This window comes from Amblyomma americanum, chromosome 3 (assembly GCF_052857255.1).
Source record: "Amblyomma americanum isolate KBUSLIRL-KWMA chromosome 3, ASM5285725v1, whole genome shotgun sequence".
Classification (NCBI taxonomy): Eukaryota; Metazoa; Arthropoda; class Arachnida; order Ixodida; family Ixodidae; genus Amblyomma; species Amblyomma americanum.
In genome coordinates, this window is record NC_135499.1 from 181,566,071 (window position 1) to 181,587,264 (window position 21,194).

The 21,194-nt window shown below is 48.3% G+C and overlaps 2 protein-coding genes across 2 annotated transcripts in view; one reads left to right on the forward strand and one right to left on the reverse strand.

The window, feature by feature from the left end:
- Nucleotides 1–1,548: 1,548 nt before the first annotated feature.
- Nucleotides 1,549–5,933, forward strand: LOC144124296 (acetylcholinesterase-like). The gene is made up of 4 exons (XM_077656931.1): nucleotides 1,549–1,605; nucleotides 3,085–3,264; nucleotides 4,669–4,940; nucleotides 5,739–5,933. The coding sequence occupies exons 1-4, from the start codon at nucleotides 1,549–1,551 to the stop codon at nucleotides 5,917–5,919; spliced, it is 690 nt and encodes a 229-aa protein (XP_077513057.1). The 3' UTR covers nucleotides 5,920–5,933.
- An 8,405-nt stretch (nucleotides 5,934–14,338) lies between these two features.
- Nucleotides 14,339–21,194, reverse strand: part of LOC144124297 (sodium- and chloride-dependent neutral and basic amino acid transporter B(0+)-like) — a 46,609-nt gene continuing 39,753 nt past the window's right edge. The window contains exons 12-15 of the mRNA XM_077656932.1: nucleotides 20,745–20,857; nucleotides 18,612–18,740; nucleotides 16,045–16,144; nucleotides 14,339–14,352 (exon numbers count right to left, since the gene is read on the reverse strand). Coding sequence (XP_077513058.1) covers nucleotides 14,339–14,352; nucleotides 16,045–16,144; nucleotides 18,612–18,740; nucleotides 20,745–20,857 — 356 coding nt within the window. The remainder of the gene's footprint in view (nucleotides 14,353–16,044; nucleotides 16,145–18,611; nucleotides 18,741–20,744; nucleotides 20,858–21,194) is intronic.

Genomic DNA, 21,194 nt, shown 5'->3' on the forward strand with positions numbered 1-21,194 from the left:
ACTCAGCGTTGTAGATATGGACCTTCCACATCCTAGCCAAGCACTGTCGGCTAACGTAGCACCGTCTACTCGTACTTATCACCGGTTTAGGGCCACCACTTGGTTAAGTAGCTCTTCCCTTGCATGCGAGGACATCGACAACTTGTGGAACCGTATCAAGCAACCGCCAAAATGAAACCTTGCATAAACAGCACGAAAGTGGAATTTTGTGGCTTCCGTGTTTAAGCGACAGTTACACTGCTGCCGTCAGCACTCAGACCATGTAATTCATGGTCCTCTCGTTCAATACAGGGCGTAATCAAAACATAATCACAAATATTCCACGCGCGTTTCTGTCTCACTGCCTGATTTTAGACTTTAACGTGCTTTTTACGCTGAACAACCTCCTTCTGCAAGCATACTTCCTAATACGGTCATTTTTATGTGAATTGTTGCTACATTAGTTGCTTTCGCTAAAAAGAAAAGGCCAAGATATACTATACTTCACTTTTGACCGCAGAGGAACCCTATATATTTAATCGATAAAAATTGAATTTTTTACCGAAAATTTCAAAATTTGAATATGATTCACCGATAAAAATCGTCAGTTTGGTCTGAGGTAAGCATTGAAATAGAGCCGCCGAATTTTTAAAAAAATGTAGAATTCCGAGCCCTAGTTGTACTTAACGAGCAGCGATTACAGGAAATGTTTCTTTATGTGATCCAGGCTCCTGTCTTATGAAAGTTGGTGCAGTAATTTGGAGATCAGCGACCGAGCGTCATTTCTGCTTGCTCTTAAAATGTCATTTGTTGTAAGTGAATCGAACACCGAAGTTCACTTGCGCAGAAATTGCCCCACTTCCTGTCCCTCTAGAAACAGCAGCCAAAGGGGAAATTTTAAAAAAGAAAGCCTGTACGAAATGATACGTAACAGGCGCCCAACTTACTCTGGGCTATACAGAGACAAAAATTTATGATGAATTAAAAACAACAAATAGTGAAACCACGGCCCTGACTGTCGACAACTCTGCCGCCAGGCCCTCTTTTCGTAGCAGGTTCTCGAGTGACTGATTAATTGAAAACTTTATTTAAAGAATGGCAATTCTCGGAGTCTTGGGTGGTTCGCCTATTACGCGGCAGCCCATTGGCCTACGCCGCCGCGTGGGCCCTGCGAACCAGTCCTCGCTGCTGGTCGGTGTCCTCGCTGTGCAGAATGGCCTCCCACTGCTCCAGATTGGGCTTATTAACTTTGTCAATAGCAGGACTGAATTGGAATGCCCACACCATGTGAAGAGCCGTTGCTATATTTCTCCCCAGTGTGTGCACTTGGTTTGTGGAGCGAGATTTCTGCCCGTCCCGCATTTTCTCGTCTACTGCTGTTCCAGGTACCCCGTGTATGGCCGCTCCCTGGACGAGAAAAGAGCGATCCTGGCTCGACTAGTGTGCGAGCGTACCGAGAGGGCGCGCTCGTGGCTGGCGTGCCTTCGCGACCTTCCGGTCGCGGCGCTGCTGGAGCAGCCACCCGGGGCCCTGCGGGGTCTGCCCACCTTCTTTCCCGTGCTGCCCGTCATGTGGAAGCGCAGCAACTGGGAGATGCTCAAGGTGGTGGTGGCATTGTCGACGACGGTACTCGGGGCTTACACATGAATGGGGCAGAGTTTATAAACGGAGGCGATGAAGACGAAGCAGACTCGACGTTTTGTTAAGAAACAAGATAGGGAACGATTCGGTATATTCAGATTTTGCCAAAAGTATGGTGACCAACAGGTTTGCTTCTGAGCCATTTCGTGTGACTCGTTGCACGTAGCCAGCGTTCCAAATCTCTTGCTCAGGCAAGGGGGTGGAAAGAGGTGCTGGTTATGGCATATATATACGACGGAAGCCAACAGTCACCGAAGTCAAGGAGCGTAGGGGACGTCTTTTTTATTGTTTGCAGTTTTCATCTAGGGGAGGGTCATAAAAGCAGAATAACACAACCACATGCCGCCGGTAGGATCCGAACCCACGACCTCCGAATTTCTGTCACTGCTGGCTTTCGTCACAAATCTTTTGAAGGTAATAAGAGAAGCTCTGGTCGTCGCCCTTCCTAAAAGTAAGGACTTCCACGGATGCTACAAGGGCCCCTTACGTGGCTTGGAGGCAAAACTTCTTGGCCTCTTTACTTTTGACTAAGGCCCTGCAAAATATTTTTGAAAAAGTATAGACAATTTTTAGGTAAGTTGCTGTTGAAAGTTGAATTTGCCGCAGCCAAGAAGGGAAGAAACGTGCAGGGCTCCGCGAAAATACAGCCTCTGTTTCCATCTCATGTTGCCCTCTTCCTTATATCTAGTTCCTCGAAATTCGGGCTAGTTGGAAAAAAAAACTGTGCTTTGTAGATTACACCACCGCGCATTTCTGTTTTATTAATCACGAAATTTTTTTCTATACACAGCCGCCTCTCGACAGGCACCCTGCATTTTGCGTTGCTATAACTTGCTGGTTTCTGGAGACGTATGAATTTCGTATTTTTGATCCCGGTAACCAAAACATTCGTAAAATAAAGACGGCAGCATTGCAAGGTACTTGCCATCACTGTTCGCAATGCGTCTATGCGTGCTCGTTCCTTGTCCACGCTTTCTGGCTGCTGTGTTCAATTTATATTTGTGGCACGCAGCGCTTCTACTGCCAGAGTTTTGTACGAACTCCCAGTCGGAAAAAACAACAGTACCGTGTCAAATATACGACAGTATGTTTTGTAGTTTTGTCGGAACGATATATTTTTCTGTTGCTTGTTATATTTTCCTTTAGCACTGTAATTTTTTCTGTAGTCCTTTTCTTCAGCCTGTAGTTCTGTAGTACTTTCGTGTTGTAAGTACGGAAACTTCTGTCGTTACTGCTAAATATCTGTTATTATACTACAAGTTTTAGATTTAAAAATTGCATAACGTCTGTTGTTACGCAGAAACTTTTCTGCTCTCTTTTATCACTACGCTTTCGCTAAAAACTGATGAACTGATGATCAAGTGCTCGACAAGGGCTATCTTGGCCCGCTCATCAACCAAACCAAGTAGTTTTTTTTTTTTCACTAACACGCTCCTTTATTCAATCCTGGATGCCTCCAATCAGGTATCCGGTCTCACGGTGCTCATGGGCTTCTCGGACGATGAAGGACCAGCACTGCTAGAGTCCTTCGGCAACTACTTCGGGCTTCGGGACCGCGGTTTAAGAAAAGCAGTAAGCTCCTTGCTCGCGCTGCTGGGGCTTCCCAAGGACGACGCCGACGAAATTTTTAGAAACTACCCCGAGGTGAGTGCCGGATGCAAATGTAATTCCGGAACTTAAGACCTCGAAACAATGGCGCTTAGCCGGGAAGCTTGAGGACCCAGATGCTGACAGAGTGTGAAATGAATTGTCCGCAAAATTTAAACAAAACCATCCAGAAGCCCGTTAGTGTCAGAGTAGTGAAAACGGTTTATTTTAGTTCGGATAGTGTGTCGAAACTGTAAAAAAAAAAACAGCCTGCTATAAGAGGTTTCACACCATCAGAAGAACAACAGAGCTACCGGAGCAGAAAAGTGCCACCTAAAAGTAATAGATTACCTTACGGAAATTTTCATTAAGCTAAAGCAGCCTGACGCGAATGTGACGCTCAAGATTTCTCGCAAAGGTCTCGCTTTTCACTTTGCGTTGGCACAGTACAAGCAATTCCGTTTCATATTTCAATGATTCTTTCTACAGAGAATTGGAGATATTGGCCACCAAGGCATATTGATGAAGGTAGCTGGTGGTGCCTACTGCAGCACGCATCCCAGATTCTGTGTCAGTGGCTCCCTTATTGCCAACTAACTTCGTACGCCACACGCGAGAGCAAGGCTTAGCTAACTGTGCGACTTTTCAAAAACGGTATTGGCGAAGTACAATCTCAGGCGATCACTGTGTTCTAGAGGTCTTCAATTTGAATCTTCGAATCTTGAGACAAGTTCCGAGAAAATACAGAACTGGCGAGGAAAGGATGCACACGTTTCTCTCTGATCTTTGCCAACCTATTAATGGAAATTATCGGTGTGTGTCTCTTTTTCTGCACTGCCCTGTGGTACAGCAGCTCTCGTTTATCCATAAATTCGCACTCGGGTAAATCCCCGCCGCGGTGGCTCAGTGGTTAGGGCGCTCGACTACTGATCCGGAGTTCCCGGGTTCGAACCCGACCGCGGCGGCTGCGTTTTTATGGAGGAAAAACGCTAAGGCGCCCGCGTGCTGTGCGATGTCAGTGCACGTTAAAGATCCCCAGGTGGTCGAAATTATTCCGGACCCCTCCACTACGGCACCTCTCTCTTCCTTTCTTCTTTCACTCCCTCCTTTACCCTTCCCCTACGGCGCGGTTCAGGTGTCCAACGATATATGAGACAGATACTGCGCCATTTCCTTTTCCCCCAAAACCAATTATTATTATTAAAGTGGCTTGACGGGCTTCACGGCAGACTATTCGCACGGCAACGCAGAACCGTGTACGTCAGTCCAAAAGGATTTGTACCTCTTCGAGCCCGCTTCGTCTATTCTGTGGAAGACAAGGTTCTGTAACTCCAAAAAAAGTCAAACGAATTCTGATCCGAGTCATCCCACTGGCAAGCGACCGCCTTCATATCGTTACCGGTCCGAGCGCTTAGCACCTCCTTCTGACAAAACAAATGGGCATTTTTGTTGTATGTCCAGGGAGTCCCTGAGGGCCGCTGGGCCAAGGACCTGGTGTCCGACCTGCTGGTCATCTGTCCAGTGCGATTCTTCGCAGAGCGGCTGCATGGGTTGGGCAATCGGGTGCACGGCTACATTTTGCATCGCGCCAATCCGAAGAAGGATAGCGGTGCGTCCCGGGGTTACGCGATTCGACTGCTGTTCGGCGTCGCTAATGCGCACTCCGACGCCCCCGAAGAGCAGACACTCGGCCATCGCATGATTGCGGTCATGTCGCACTTCTTCAAAACCGGGTGAGAGTGAGCGATCTATGGCTGAGCGATTTCAAGCACTCCACAGAATTTAACGCCGGACACGATTTCGTGGTGGCATTTTCGCTAATAGAATACAAGTATTATGAAGAATACGAAAATATGGACAGCCATCACTTTCGCACGGGAATAACGGGAGCATTGCATACATTTCATTTTTTTTTAGTTTTAAGAACATTTTCTCACTTTTTCTAGTATCCGACACCGCTCCCTTATGGGGGTATGAATATCAAATTTACCTGCGGATTTAACAGTAGTCGGCACTTGTGAAACTGCGAAGTGATCAGTGTCTGTATATGGGGGAGCAATTACTCATTGGAATCCACCCAAACGCAGCCTTACGGCTGCAAAGGAAATCTATACAGCTTCCGCAGAAACTTCGTAGTTAAAGAAAAATTCGTCCTGGTCCGGAGTTCGAACCCGGAACCACCGATTCACCGGAGCAGTCTTTCTACCAGCTTAGCTAACCGGGACAGTAGCGTATGGTAGGGCGAGAGTGGATTGATCAGTAACTCGATATAGGAACAGTATTGGTCACATGTTTACTCCCAAGACCCATCAGGGTCTGTGCGATGGTAAGAAACCGATAAAAGGGTGAAACTGCACGTGGTTGCATCAGCGAACCTTACGCCCATGTTATAAAACGTAAGGACTAGAGTTATGGATGCATGAAAGCGCACGTAAGCGTGGCGATTTTTTTACAGCGTGTGGTACGTGACCATATACGCACGGTCGTGCGACGAGTGCATTTATGAGCCTTGCCGCTTTGTGCATTCACAGAGAACTTCATGTGGAGAATGCCACTGACAACGAAGGAGAAGTCAGCCTCGGCCTGGCTCCAGCCTCGACGACTTTTTCTCCATGGGTGCCGAACTTGCGCAGTGAAGAATGCGAAAAGCTACGGCGTTACTTTCCCATCTCCGCCGAGCACCGCGGTTCGGGCAACGCTGACAGTTCATGAACATTTTCCGATTAGACGGCCATTGTGTTGCGCTTTTAGTTTCCTCAATCTTCGAATTCCTTCTCTCTTTCTTTTTTGTCTTTGGACCCACAACGAACGCTTGCGAATGGTTATTACGCATTAAGGAGGCATAAGTCGAGCTTTTCAGACTGCAAAAAAAAAGTGATTTGGTTTCAGAGACCGAACCGAGTCACCAGAAATATTCTTCTCGCAGGACTTCGGCGCAGGGCTGCCTATTATTGATGACGTTTGTTTATTGTACGTGACAACTGTTATATGTGTCACTCAACCTCATTTTTGTTCTTAGCAGCTCATGCCGTAATGCGCGGCTTCACTACCGTCTGGCATGAGGAGACATGTTCAAATGATCTGAATCGGCAACTATTTTTCCCAGCTAGACTTCAACTTGATCAGCTTTGATTTTATCGTCAGGGGACGTTAGGGCTGAGCAATGATGTCTTATATTTTGCCCCGTTCTGTATATTTGTAGATATGAAGAAAAAATACTTCACCCGATAACGTGTTCTCCTAAATGTTTCGGTCAAATTCTGTGCTCAAAGACGGGCTAACGCAAAAACTGCTCCCTGAGCGCCCTCTTCTCAGTCTCGTATTTGTCTCCACTGCGCATCGACTGGCTTGTGTACACTCTTACCTCGACTGCATCCCTTTGAACAGTCAGTGAATTTTGCGCCGGTAAGGGGGCAGGAAAGCCTCTTTAGTGCTCTTAGGGCTGCGAATGTCGCACAGTTGGGGAGAACACGGCTGGCACAGTAAGTGTTTCGAAGTCTGCTTTTGTATAAGATGGCGTGGCTTCTATTTTTTGCAATGACCGTACTTACACAGCAGCGCGAAACGAGATAGCGTTAACGCGATAGCATTAAAGGCCCCGTTACGCTGAAAACCCGGGTCGGCGGTGTCGACGTTGACGCTGTTGTCAGCGTCAGCGTTGTGAGCAAAAAATTACGAGCATGACTCCGGCAGGTGGTGCCCAGAGAGCAGCCTAGGAGGCAGGTGGGCCGCCTATGTCACGTGACCTTGTGGCGTCATCATAACCTGCCCAACGGACACTGTTTAACTACCCAGCAAACTGGGTCGCACAGTGCCCACCAGTGGCAGCAGCTGCCATCGCAGGGCAGTGGAACATCACTTAACCGCTGCACCACTGCGCCAGGAGGGGTGTGCGGACACCCAGGGACCTATGAATCTAAAGTATAGAATCACCAATTCTTCATATGAGAATTAACCGATTACGCTATCATGCCATACCCTTAAGGTTAAGTGTCCCCTCCAATTTTTATTTGTCCAAACAACGAGAAGGCCTGGTCGGAAATATTAAGCTAACTGTTGTATGTAACGTTCCACTTTATGCCCTAAGGCCACTTCATCATGGCACGTACTGTGTGGGCGCATTGAAAGTGGGAAAACACTAAGCATGTAAAAGTGACGGTGCGTCAGTCACCTCGTTGATGTGCACTATTTGCTTAGCTCTTCGTTTCTAGAGCACAATTTTCAACAGCTGCTTTGCAGATGCCAGCTCATCCTACTCCCGAAGTCCGCTGCACCCAATGATTCCTCGGAACACGTGCCTTCTTATTGGAATATTATCTGTATATATTCTGCGAGGCTGCGGTATACACTGGCGTCAGGGGAAGGACGCTGTCAGGAGAATTGTTCTTTAATACTCTCCAGCGCTCCTCCTGCGTCTGTTTACTGGTCAAAAGCTTCAGACGGAGTAGCGGAGTGTGTTTCAAGTTGAGCTGTGGTAAAATGTTCGAGTATGTTTACGACTTCTTTCAGAATTTTGGTCAATGTTTCCTCGAAATTTCGATGTCCTCGCATTTTCCTCAGGCTGTCTTTGAGCAGCATAAAACAAAGGCATACTTTTGCTATAATGGGAGGAATTATCTGTATTTTTCCAAATTTATCTGCTCTCAACCTATAAGAAAAGTTCCTCGAAGTGCATTATCGTGGTACGCGGTAAAGTACAAAAGGCAAGGGGCATTGCTTCCCTTGCACTTGAAAGCCTTGTAGGACTCGCCCTCAAGATGTTAAAGCGGCGCGTTTTCTTGTACATTTGTTTACAGCCTTCAACGATCCTTTAAATCTGCTACAGCAGTGTTTCTACCATCGCATTGGGTTAACCTTAGAGTGTATAGTCACTGAGATTTTTTCTGGGCTTTCGAGGTTTAAAACCTGTGCGATAGGTGATTAAGGAAAGCGATTTGCTTTTTTTGGCTTATGTTTTGCATTTTTACGGTATTTTGGTAAGTCTTGTTTGGCTGCGCTTACGTCCCCTTAAAATGACCATCTACATGCGGGAGAAGCCTCTTATCTCAACGTGTCGGCGTAATAATTGCCCATTATGCTGATTTTTTGTATCAGTTTGTTCTGCAGGTGCATGCCACTCTAATGCGTGGTTATTAGATGAAAGGATATAAAGTACCTTAATGGTAAAAGGAAACCAGATTCTCAGCCATAAGAAAAGAAGTCGACATTGTTAAAGAACTTTGTCTGCTGTGAATGAGAATAAAGCACCTTAAAGGACCACTGCGAGCAAGTCGACAGACTGTAAGACATTCTAACAGGCATTCACTGTACAGGTACTTCCATCAACGCCTAAGTTTCCGAGTAAAACACATGCGTCGATGCAGAATTTTTTCGTGGATATCGGATACTAAATGTCGCCGCCATTGAAACGACGGCAACCAGTCGTTCTCGGCATGAAGGCCACAAGTTTGAATGGACTAATTTTCTCGCCATAAAAGGCTTTTTTTTTTCTTGCAGCTGGCGAAACGTTTACATACCCAGAGAGGGTAAAAGAATAAATTATAAATGAGAAGAATAGCTGGAGTTGACCTTATTGCGCCTTTAAGAGCAATAAGCCCAAAAGTGAAGGACTACGGAGGTAAAGGGAAAACTATTTCGCGTCCGAAGTCTAGGTCTCTGGCTGAAGTCTTAGTGGCTGAGGCTGCAGCTCTTCGTGATGCAGTGGTTGCCCAACATGCGCATAGGTAATGTGGGCCACCTGTAGCGGCCATGTGTAGTGCAGCAAGGAAAACGGCCCAGCTCTCCCATATCGTCCACGTGTTGGGAGATATGGGCTCCGACTCTCCGACTTCAGACGTCGAGCAGTGCAATGTGAACGTGTAAAGGCGGCTTCTAAGAACGCTGCATGCCGCTATTAGTCGCGGGGCCGCGACGGCGCCAGTGCAAAACAAGTTTTCATTTCTCTTTTCCCCTCTGACTCGACAGCGTTTACATCCCTTGTTAAGTGGGTCGGGATGACTCAACCTACACCCCCCCCCCCCTCCTTAATCGGGATGACCCAGCCTGACCCGCTAACGTTTACGTAGCTGGACAAGCGCATTTCAGCCCAACAGGCCCACTCGACCCGGCGTTGTCAGGTTCATGAAATCGCCAAGAATGTGTTGGGGTTTTCTGCTCGGATGTGTTGCGTAAGGCAGTTGCTGAATAACATCATCAGCCACGTATGACGCGACCCCTGTGGTTCCGTACGTAAGAAAGAAAGAAAGAAAGAAAGAAAGAAAGAAAGAAAGAAAGAAAGAAAGAAAGAAGAGAAGAGAAGAGAAGAGAACAAAGAAATGAAGAATAAAGATAAAAGGGAATGAATAAGGAAAGAACAAATAAAAGAAAGAAGGAAATTAAAGGAATGAAAAGAAGGAAACAAAGAAAGAATGAAAGAAAAAAAGAAATAAAGAAGAGAAGGAAAGGAAAGATGAAAGAAAGAAAAGAACGGAGGAAATGAAACGAAAGAAATCAAGAGATCGACAAATAATCTTATGCAAGTGCACTTTGCTGCACAACTGCAGCAGGGCGCAACAATGTTTGAAGAACACTAGTATTAATATTCGTTTATGGCCAGAGTGAGTGAGTGAAAACTTTTATTGATCCATTCAAGAGATTCGCGGATTCGAAAGCTCCGTCGTCTTCGTTCTTGGCGCTGGCGATCGGAGTCTTCTCTTCAGAATGGGTGGGCCCCTATTCCAGGGCTCCACTGAGCCGTGCTGCATCGCCCGCGTGCCTCACTAAGGCCCGTTGGGCCGTGAGCTCGCTGCTGGTGAGACGGCTCTCCCATTGCTCCGCACTCGGGTGTTCGTGTTTGTGGAATGCTTTGTTGCGTTCGCACTCCCAAGTAATGTGATAAAGTGTGGGTGTGGCTCCGCACCACGGGCAGGTGGCCCTGTATTGTGGTGGGAACATTTTGTTGAGTATGTGTAGGTCGGAGAAGGTTTGTCTGTAGTCTACGCCAGATGGTGGCCTCCTCCTTTGTCAGAGTTTTGTGTGGTGGTGGATATTTGATTCTGATCCCAGAAAGGACTTTTTCCTTACCAATTAAATATTATTCTTTCATAAAAGGTAGCAGCCGGTGAATTAACTTAGCAGTTTACTTTAATCTGCACCATGTTCAACGAATGGCAGCTCCTGAATTCGCAGCAGTCAGTTTCCCCCAAGAGCCAGCTGATCAAAGTCAGAAAGCTGGCATCTGCATAGGTACAGCGTGGATCTCCATGCATTTCAATTGTTTTGTTGTTTTCGTCGAAGACGCTTAATTAAAGTTTCGTGCGTGCGAGTAAGATATGTCCTATCTCTGCGACATTATAGGGTACCTCATTGCCGAAAACGAATTGTCAGTCTCTGCGCCAACATAAAGACCGCGACATTTTTTTTTATTTTTGCGCCTGATGTAGGTTGCGCTCTGTCTCGGAACGTATATCGTACGACTTTTGTTTTCTATAGCTGACTTCGCCATCGTTCTCCATTAACCTCAGATTTCCAGCAACAGTAGCTTTACAAGCAATGCGACAACAAAAAACAAAAAAAAACTGCAAGTCTCAGCACGCACCCGCACAATTGCATACGTTCTCTATTTGTATTCAACAAAGCACGCCAACTCTGGAGCCACCACTACATTTGTAACGGTATGGATTGCAAACAGAGGTGAAAAACACTGGCAGAAAGTAAGATTGTACGCAAAGGTAGGACCGGGCGACAACTTTGCGAAACTCGAAATGCAGCCAGGAAGCTAACAGTGCAAAAACTACGCGCCGACTTCCTTTTCAAACGAAACGACATGTAGCGTATGCATTGAAATTGCACAGTGGACGAGGAAGTGACCTAAATGCAGCAATATATAGCGCCAGTACAGCCTACGTGAAAGGGGCAATCTTCTCAAGGTAAAACGCCAGAAGCCTGGAGTACTCTCTAGCTAAATTGTTTATTTTTCTTGCCCCCTTTTTGGACGTTTTTTCTCGCTTTTTAGGAGTAAGCATTGAATGTGTCCAACCGATGCTTACGCCTCGCGATCACGATGGACCAATAAGGCGTCGCCGCCCGTACAACTGACTGCAGAAATGCGACACCTATATCGGTGTTGCTGTCGGCCAGTCGCTCCTCATTTGCAAGTTCGGAGTGAAAATAAATGCCTCGGCCCAGCAGCGTGCCACGCCGACCAAGATGGCGCCGGCTCTCAGAAAGAACATGCCACCTCTGCTGCAGACAAAGTTCGTGGAAACCTCGCCTGTAATACACGTTAAAGTTCGTCGCACGCGGCCGCAGACAATTCTATGAAAAGAGGACATGCTCACAAATGTTCTTTTCAGGCCAGACAATCACGAAAGTTTTCGAGACTACGTTAATAACCTCTGATCAAATCACAAGAGAGAGTCAACACTGCTCAAGAGAAAATAGATTGAGGTAATAGTAGCACTGTACAAAAGCAAAGCATGCTAGCAAACCTTTACATTTCTTCCGCCGTTCCTCTTATTTTACGTACCTACAATCGTTGATCTATTATCTGTGCAGTTGAAATTTCCATTTTTTTTTCTTTCTTAAACAAAGCACACACCTACGAGAAGAGGTCTCTGCACTCTTCCATGTGCCTCTATGTATGGCGTCTAACCAAACACTGCGCACTCGCGAAGACCCGTCACAAGCGGTATGTGTTCTGCCAAAATCATTCTTGCAATCACAGTGTTGTCGACGCGATTCGAGAATATCTGAGTCCGCAACGCACGCCAAACAACTTGAGCACCTGCACAGTAGCGCGCACACCAACCGCCGCAAACGTAGCAGCCGCCGGTGTAGCGCAGGGGGCGCTACTTTCGTGCCCGGCTCTTGCTCCTGTTGCCCTTATCATTCCGCCGCGGGCTGGCGGCGGAGCTCATAGCTGGCGTCGCCACGACAACGCCGGATCCCAGTGCCGAACTGCCGCTGCCTTCGATGAGGCCGGTCGCGCTGACCACCACAATCTTGGGCTTCTCCGACGGCGAAGTCATCAGGCCACTGGAGGCGCGGCGCCTGACGCTGGTAGCGGGCGAACCCCCAACGTCGCGTCGGCTTTCGGGCGACATGGAGCAGGGCAGCGCGTTCCGCTCTCCGAGGGTCATCTGGTAGCGCATGAACTCCGCACGGCCCCGTGGCCCATACGTGGCCTCGGGCTCCAGAGCAGAGTAGAGGTCCTGGGAGAAGGTAGAGGTAGGAACGAAGGTCACCATCAACATCAACCTGAGTCCAATGCAAAACGACCGCATCTCCAGTTAACCTTGTCCTGTGCCATCTGAGCATCTGTTACCCGTGGTAAGCTTGCCTTTCCTTTAAAACCACTCCGTTTTTCTTGGAGACCGTAGGTCATCTTCCCCTCGCATTACACGTCCTTCCCACGACCACATTTTCATTGTTTCCACTAAGATAGCATGAAATCACGTTTGCTCCCCGACTGCGCCACTCTGCTATCTTCCTGCCTCTTGACATTTCACTGATCATTTTCCTTTCATGATTCGTTCAATTTAAGCTCAAGCCTTCGTCTGGTTCCACTTTTCTGCCCCGAAGTTGGTAGACTGGCAAGATACTATTATTAACTTCCTGCCGAACGCACTCTACATCATTTTGTAGGTATTTCTCTCTTGTTCTACGTGTATGTTCTTGTGTAGCTGTATAGCGGAGGACTCCGGATTAATTTACGTCACCTCAGGTTCTTTAACCCGCACTGTCATAGCACGACACACGGGCGTCTTTCGCATTTCGCCTCCGTTGAAATGGGACCGCCACGATCGTGATTCGATTACACGACCTTGAGCATAGCAGCCGAGTGCCACTAAGCCATAGCAGTAGGCCCTACGAGAAGGGAGAAACGAAAATATGGCAAATACCACCATTTTTTTGCAATTAAGGGAGCAGCCCCACAGGCAGACCACATGGGTTTCAATAGGCAGACATAGAAGAAAGGTACTGCATATTCACAATGGCTCATCACTCCGCTTTGTACGAGAAGGTTTAAGGTTCAAATTCCAGTCGCGGACAAGTTATGCGCTCATGGGTTTACGAGACGGCCTTTCGAAGTTCGCCATATGTAGGTAGCACTCTGCCGGTTGACAGTCGATGGTCTGGTTCGACCTCGTTTTGCGCAGAGGTGATCAACCAATGTGCCCGAACGGAATGAGCTCAATAGGGCGCTCACGTATTTGTTCCTATCGAGCGTGCTGATGACGAAGGTAGCGATGAGCACGACGACGACGCCACATAAGAACAGCTGACACACTCCGGTCCACGCCGGGAACACCTTCTGGTAGCGAGACTGGCGGTGATCGGTGATCGTGAACGAGTTCAGCCCGATGATCTGCAGTGGCGCGCCGCCGTCGAGATGAAGAGTAAGCGGAAGGGCGTGACGGCAACGCAAAAAAAAAAATTCGCCGAAATAAGGATATAAGGGACCGAAAATAAGGATATCTCGCTAATCACTGCTTTGCATCCGGCAGGCGATACATGTTAGAACGATATCTCAAAACCTTCTTGAACGAAACTTGCCTTCGGCTATAGGGTAGAGGCCTGCGCCTGTACACGATATATGCGGAATACAATCTGACCGGTGGATTAATTTTCACTTCTATCAGCGTCTTTGTTTTCTTTACCCTGGGACATGACGAAGTTCCCAAGAGAGGCTTTATTTTTAATTCTTGTGGTCAAGGATCAAACCGTTATTGAGGCGAAATTAGGGTGAGATTCGAGCGAGAAGCAGCTAAAACTTGATTCGAAACCCGGACAATGAGACAGCGATAAGTCCTCGAGAGCAGGCTCTGCCTTCTGCTGTGGTCCAGCAACTCACCGCCAGCACGAGCGGACAGAGGTAGCGCCAGCAGATGGGAAGAAAGCGCCACGGTGTCGACTCGAACGTGAAGGCTATGTCGTACACCAGTCGGTCGCAACCTGAAGAGAGCAGCGTACACGACAGGCAGCTCACGTTATCAACGAAGCTAACTATTTTCTAAGCGTTTCCCTTTAGTGTTTTTTCTTTTGTAACCTAATGGGGAATTTCCCTAATGTACGCGCTGTTGTTTCTTGTCTGTGGGATTCGTATAGAGCTCTGCTTTTGCTATATCGGCACAGGAGACGCCGATACCGGTCACCTGTGACCAACTGAAGCAAAAAAGTCACCACCTGTGACACTGTGACAACGTGTCACACAGGCGTGAGAAGGACCGTCCCCGAGAGTCGAAAGGCAAGGACAGTCATCGAAAAAAAAGCGTTCGCAGTCTCGTCTAGAACACAGCTCTGCTTTTGCTATATCGGCACAGGAGACGCAGATACTGGTCACCTGTGACCAACTGAAGCAAAAGCAAAAAGTCACCTGTGACTCTGTGACTACGTGTCACACAGGCGTGAAAAGCACCGTCCCCGGAAATCGAAAGGCAAGGACAGTCATCGAAAAAAAGCGTTCGCAGTCTCGTCTAGAACACAGCTCTTGCTCTGCTCTCTTCCGTACGCGCGCGCCGGCGTACCCAGAATTCGGGTGGGCAATTAAACAAAGTGGTAATACAAAGATGCAGCGCTAGCTGCCATGCGATAAAGGGTTATCATGTCTGCATAATGCTAAAAGTTTACTGAAAAATTGGTGAGTGAAATCAGCGTCGTCGCGAGCTGCATAATCACAGATCATTCCATCCGATCGGCATTTAAGCAGCATCATTTTACCGCAGTTTTATTTCATTGACGCACCATCTTTCTGTGCATAATCATTTAACGCACGTTATCTAGCGCTACACTTTCGTATTACCACTTCTCTAGTCACTTCTTAGCAAAACTTGCTCCGTTTTTCGAATTACAAGTATTCTCAGGACAGGGCAAAGGGGAACACAGACGTCACAGCTGATTATCCACCCCCTCTGTGTTCTGTCATATTTATGCGTTGGATTCCCAACATGTGCTGCCGATTCGCAGGTGACGTTACGCTGTTAGTTTGTTCACTTTGCGGCATGGCAATACTAGCACAATTACAGCTTTTTCCTAGTGTGTAGATTAACTGTTGTTACTGAAACGTTGTGATTATTGTTATGAGAGCAAACGTTAACTCGAACCCCGTATAAAAAGTTCACAATCACACTTCGAAACACTCAGATACAAACTATGTGTACGTCATGTATTTCTTTTGGTTACTAACCCTCCCCTCTTCCTTTCACCGATCCCCTTTATGCTATATAAAACCAGATGAGATAGGGTCTTCACAGTACAGCAACTTTCCAGCTAAAGCTTCGCCGTTGGAGGAGCTGTTTCTAAATGGTCATATAGCCTCCAGTGTGAGCGTGTGAAAACTCTAATAGCTTTTCAAACACCTGCGTCTATTTCAGGAAACATGGCAGATCCAACCACTGCGTGACAGCCACTTCCTTCACTGGGTCAACGCAGTCTGGCAACACTGCGCGTCTGACATTATATACAGACTATCATTCCAGACCCCAAATGGTGCATTCGCTCGCGTGTTCCCCAGAAATGCAAAATTCCTTCGCCTTGCTCAGTTGTAAGTAAAAGTCTCAGCGAAAGAATAAATTTGAGCAGCCAGAATCACAAAGCGGCTCGTAGGTATCGTGCTGACTGGCCTGCATGGACGATGAACACGCGACAACCAAGGTGCCGGGCAATCTCGGACCGTTTCTGCGCACTCGTAACTCTTCGCGAATCCGGCCCTAGAATCGCATACAACGGGCGTTTGCGGGGCTGCGTGACCTTCCATGTCAGGCAGCCACATAGCCGGACGTTAGAGCAAACGGCAAAGCTTATGCGCGACCGTGGCAACTCGGCCACCAGCGATGACGTCAGGCCGTGGAGACTCACCGTAGCCGTGCGCTACGGCTATAAGCTCCGCGAGTCCGACCCAGGGCAGCAGGTCTCCGTAGATGAGGCTCTCCATCAGCTCCAACATGTAGAGACCCGCCTGCAGAGAATCGATATGCGTTCACGCCTGGTCCGTACTTGGTACTCAGTGCAAGATGCCTACAAGCGAGGCGCCGAGCAGGTTTCAGGCTAAGCTCTCGCAGATCTCACCGGAAACGAGTCCAGCTCCAGCAACGAACGAAGTCAAAAAGAAAGTACTTTTCACTACTCGGCAAGCCTGAAACCGCTGAATTTGCCATAATGCGTACGGAGAAAGACGAATAGAATTTACAGGAGCGAAAATTTGGAACTCGTTGCCAATTGAAATAAAGCAAGCTAGGAATTTCAAACTGACATGCAAGAAACATTTTTTGGGAATGGAAGCAAGACTACAGAGTTATTTTTTCTTCAATGTGTTTGTGATTGCTGTCCTATATGTTATTTTGTATTGGACCGCTTACTAGCCTCATTGGCTATCGGTCCAAATATCTGTGTATACATTTTGTTTGCGTTACTCAATAAAGGCTTCTTGACTCTTGAGTCTCTGGCGCCTTTAAAGGGGGACAAGGGACAAATTGAAGTTGATCTGTATTGATATGTTACCGCATTCTAACGACAAGGACGCTATTTTCACTGAAAACGGATCCTTTATGAGCTACGAAATTGCGAAAATGAAATATAGGTGCCGCCACCATAGGTCAATCCAGCCGGCAAACTACGTTGCATCGATAATATACTTTCTTTTATGTTTATGGTGCGTGAGGCTGTTCGTGCAACACGCCTTGCTGTCACCCGCGAGCGTTTCCGGAAACGAAGAAACACAACGTTCTGCCAACAGTTGGCCAGTTCCGATGGCAGAACCTTGCGGGAATTCGCATTCCTCTGTTCTGGTTTCGCTTTGAGAAAATAACCTACTCGAGTTGTTTACAATTAAAAAAGAACACGTAAAGTTGTTTGACTTCGGTCGCGTGGAACACTACGAGCCTTCGAAAGTGTTCAATGCACCGGCACATGTTCTAATATATCGCAGTGAAGTGACGCTTCTCGCTGATGCCTTGATGTGCTTAGAAGGGTTAATAATGCGGTAATACATCTCATCTTTGAAGAGGCCATTGTAAACTTCAAGCAGGATTGAGCAAGAAGGGCTACAGGTTAGTTCAGGCAAACTTATCGAGTGCTGTAATGAATCAAAAGCAAAATTAAGCGCCGTGTAACGGGACGTACGGGAAGGTCTGTCTTCAAACCGCCTTTTCCCGGTCAGTTACTGGGCGGTTTTATGTGGTCAGGGCAGTACACTTTTCACGGCGACCTCTCGGTCGCGGAGGAGGAGGCAAATATTTCCTGAACTTTTTTTTTTTTACGAAGGTCTTTATGGGAGGCTTCCCGCGGGTATCACCGGGCCACCGCTACAGGCGTCGCGTGCAGACAGAATCTGCTCAAGTTGTCGACGGTATTGTACTGTTTTCCCCTAGCCTGCATTAAAGGTTCGCGAAAACGGCACATTGCACAAGACAACATTCATTCAAAAAGCTCATTTTAAGGAGCATCCGAAGTTTTTTACAAACTTCAATTGTGCACGTATTCCATGGTGTCGTGTCTAATCTGGTTTTGTCCTCCTTATCACAAGGAAGCGGTCAGCTGCAGGTGCATCCTAGCGAGATTTTGTGCGCTTGCGTCGCTGTTCGTGGCCCAAAGTCAAGCTAGATGAGGATGATGACGAATGCACAGGTGAGGGATCAATGAGCTTGCTTTCCCCTCGCTTGCTTTGCAAAAACTGCTGTAGAGGGGGAGAAGTGTGAACAGCATATGCGCCAGCGCTCGGTGCACCAATGAGTGCGCATACAGGCGTCTACGTCATACCCACGCTGATAAAGGCTGAAAGAGCTTCCTTAGGTGCGTGTGCAGGCGCTGGCGTATACGCTGCATGACCTCAGCGCTATGGATACGACAGAGTAGTGACGTCACAACACAGATACTAGGAGTGATATGAGGCATCAGAGAGAGAAGGCGGCGCTGCGCGCTAGTGCTGTTTGCCTGGCTTTCGCTCAGTCTAAAGATTTACGCAGCGATAGCGTAACACTGCCTTTTTTTTCTCACTTTCTCACTGAGCTTCAGCGTTTCTAGTGCCGCCCTTCAGAAGGTTGCGAGACGAGGATACGTCGCTTGCAAGCCTATCTACGTGTTCCGCGGCCAAGCGACAGTACTGGGCAGTACAACCAAAATAGCAACGAAACGGCTGCGGAGTCACTTGAACTAAACATAACCAAAACAGCCCGTTACTCACAAGTCACCGTTCCTCAGTAAGATGCATGACCGATTTTTTTTTCCACTGCCATGCTTTCTTGACGAAAGTCATATTTCTTTTTCTTTTTGGTCTGCTCGCAGTTTCTTCCACAGCGCATAGCTACGCGTTTCTTTCCCATGGCTCCTGCGGTGACTTTGTGGGTACATATTCCGCAGCGCATTCGAGCGATGCGCCGCGAGTACACATCTGGTTGTGTTCACAGATAAGCACGTGCGCCTCGTACCTGCAAAGCCAGGGGCATTGCGAGTATGGTGCAGCCTGCGCCTCCAAGCACTGCCGCCAGTGACGAGCGCTGGCGAAGCCAGAGGCAGGTGTCCTTCAGGCTGCGCATGTAACCCTCGACCACGCAGACCTGAACATAGCACGCAAGACCGGCCCGTCACTCCCGTGTTGCACAAAATGGGCAACGGTAGCTGAGGTAGCGACCAAAATCAAGCACCGTTAATAACGCGAATGATCCATGGCACTGGGTGGCTTGTTATTGCCAAGAACTGGATACATATTAGAATTTGTGCATTAGCTATAGGATAGTTACGCAGTTAATTAAATGAGTAATGCTCTAAACACCAGTCCACTGAAGCGGAGGCCCAGTGGTCATATTCGGGAGGCGCTGCGAGGTGCGGGAGGTGCTATGCTCGTACGTCGGAGGTGGTTTTACCCGTGGGTGTCCGGCTGTGGGCTTGCGGATGCCGACGCCAAATACGCAAAAATACGGTGCAGGTGGTGCACCCCCACTCTAAACACGAATACGCCTATATGGGAGTAAAAAGGGAGTGAGCTGTCCTCTAGTGCACTACATTTTAATAGAGAGTGCGCTAGATGACAGCTTACTCCCCTTATTACTCCCTTCTGTTCAGAGTGCACCGGTCTCTCCGGAGGGCGCCCGTATGGCTATGCGGACAATGCCACTGACGCCACAATTTTTAGTAACCAGATAAGGACAGCTAACGCTGTAGAAGGAGAATCAGGAAAACCAAGTTACTCGAAAGCCGGTCCGGCCACGTAGCGATTGCATCGAGCTATAAAGTACGTAGCTGCCACTTATACGTCTGCCATATCAGAAGGTGATTTCCTTGCTGGGAGTGATACGGTGGCTCGTCGGAATCTGCATGTGCTCCTTGGATGCGAATCTTCGCATAGATGTCACTAGCTTGGCGGATGGATCAAGAGGCCGGCGCTTGTCCCTTCTGTTCCTATGCACTAAGTTAGACAAAGTGCAGTAAAGAAGCTATTGTCTGCAGAAAAAAAAAATTGAGCTACAGACGGCAGGGAAGCCTCCGTCCGCAAGCCGACTTTTCGACAACAGGAATTGTATACGTCCGGTCGACGAAAGTTCTTTGGCTCCTCGGCACATCTGTCGGGGGGCGTTTGTCGCTCTGATTTCTTCTCTTGAGTGGACAGAAAATTATACGGCAGTGTCTTCTTCTTTTTTCTTTTCTTACAGCAAGTAGGAGACTCTGGCTTTCACAGACTGGCAAATAATAATGTTATGCCGGCCGACCATAAAGGTGGTGTGGTCCGGGAAGTAGTCGTGTTCCGCAATGCGCCATTTGTGGGCTTGCTATCCGCGCGGGCATTACTCACGAGGGACATCAGGATCGTAAGTGGACGGTCTCGAGGACAGCCCATAAAGTGTTGTGACATGGAGCACCACAGCTCTGTCGCCACTGTGGTGACGTTGCGGTCGTCACGGTAGAGCGGCCAAGTTCCCTAGCAGTCTACGTGGCGCCCACGCATGGGCAGGCCAACGGAAGAAAGCCGACGACGTAGCAAACTGACAAGTCTTTATGTACAATATTTACATGGCAGTACAAGGGCTCGGAGAAGGCAGCGACAGCACAACGGCTTCTCGTTATGGGCTCGTGCAAACGACGGAGACCAACCAGATCGCTGCGTCTCGCTCTTTAATGCGAAAGCATTTCTTGGCTTATGAATGGCGTCACCGAAAGCTGTGGACAGGTGCTACGGACGGAAGTTGTGGACAGGGCGTGTCCGCACGAACTGAATAAAAGCGCAGTCGTGACGCCATCATGCGTCACCCAATGAAAACCCCCTCTTGCAATGTACGGTGCCGGTCCAGCAGATGGAGCGTGCGTAGGCGCGTAGGCGAAATGGCGGACGATTATAAGGGAGGAAGGATGCGCAGTAAAAACAAATGGTTTCGCATTACTTCACCTAGGCAGACATAAGTGCACCCTGGCATTTTTTGCTCTCTCTCTCCCTCCTCCGACCTCCTGGCTCGTTTTCATACCCTCGGGGTTAGGCTGACGGTTACAGCCCCCGCTCCGCCAGGAGGGTGACTGACGGACGAGGGCGGGGGGGGGGGGGGGGGGGGGGTTGAAAAAGCAGCGCATACCTGCGATCCCAGGTTGAGGATGAAGAGCGTCAGGTAGAAGGCGAAGCACCACAGCCGCTGGTTGGACCGGGGGCTGATCGCCTCCGGGAAGCCGACAAACGCGAAGTCAATGCCTGCGTCGAGCGTTTGTGGTGGCAACCGTGTTCGGCAAGAGAGAAATTAAACAAATCGGGCACTGCCCGTCTCTTCCAGTTTTACCCCCCCCCCCCCCCCCCTCCTTAATACCAAGCAGCTAAAGAACGGCAGCTGGGGAGTATAGGAATTATTTCAGAGCGCGATCCGTGGCCACTATATCTCGACCTAGCATGAAGTTTTCACAGACACCACCCAAGCCACGTAAGCTAACGGTGAACTTTAAAAAGCTAGTTTCTTTCTGTAAACTGGGCACATCGCCTACCTTTATGCTACCTGTTCCGCATTTTGTCAGCTATCTTACGGCGTTAAACGCCT

Bases quoted from the DNA above. Each gene is read 5' to 3' on its own strand.
- LOC144124296 (XM_077656931.1), top strand. From the start codon at position 1,549: ATGTGGAAGCGCAGCAACTGGGAGATGCTCAAGGTGGTGGTGGCATTG. The intron at 3,265-4,668 runs GTGAGTGCCGGA...TTGTATGTCCAG, and splicing joins TTTTTAGAAACTACCCCGAG to GGAGTCCCTGAGGGCCGCTG. The intron at 4,941-5,738 runs GTGAGAGTGAGC...GTGCATTCACAG, and splicing joins TCGCACTTCTTCAAAACCGG to AGAACTTCATGTGGAGAATG.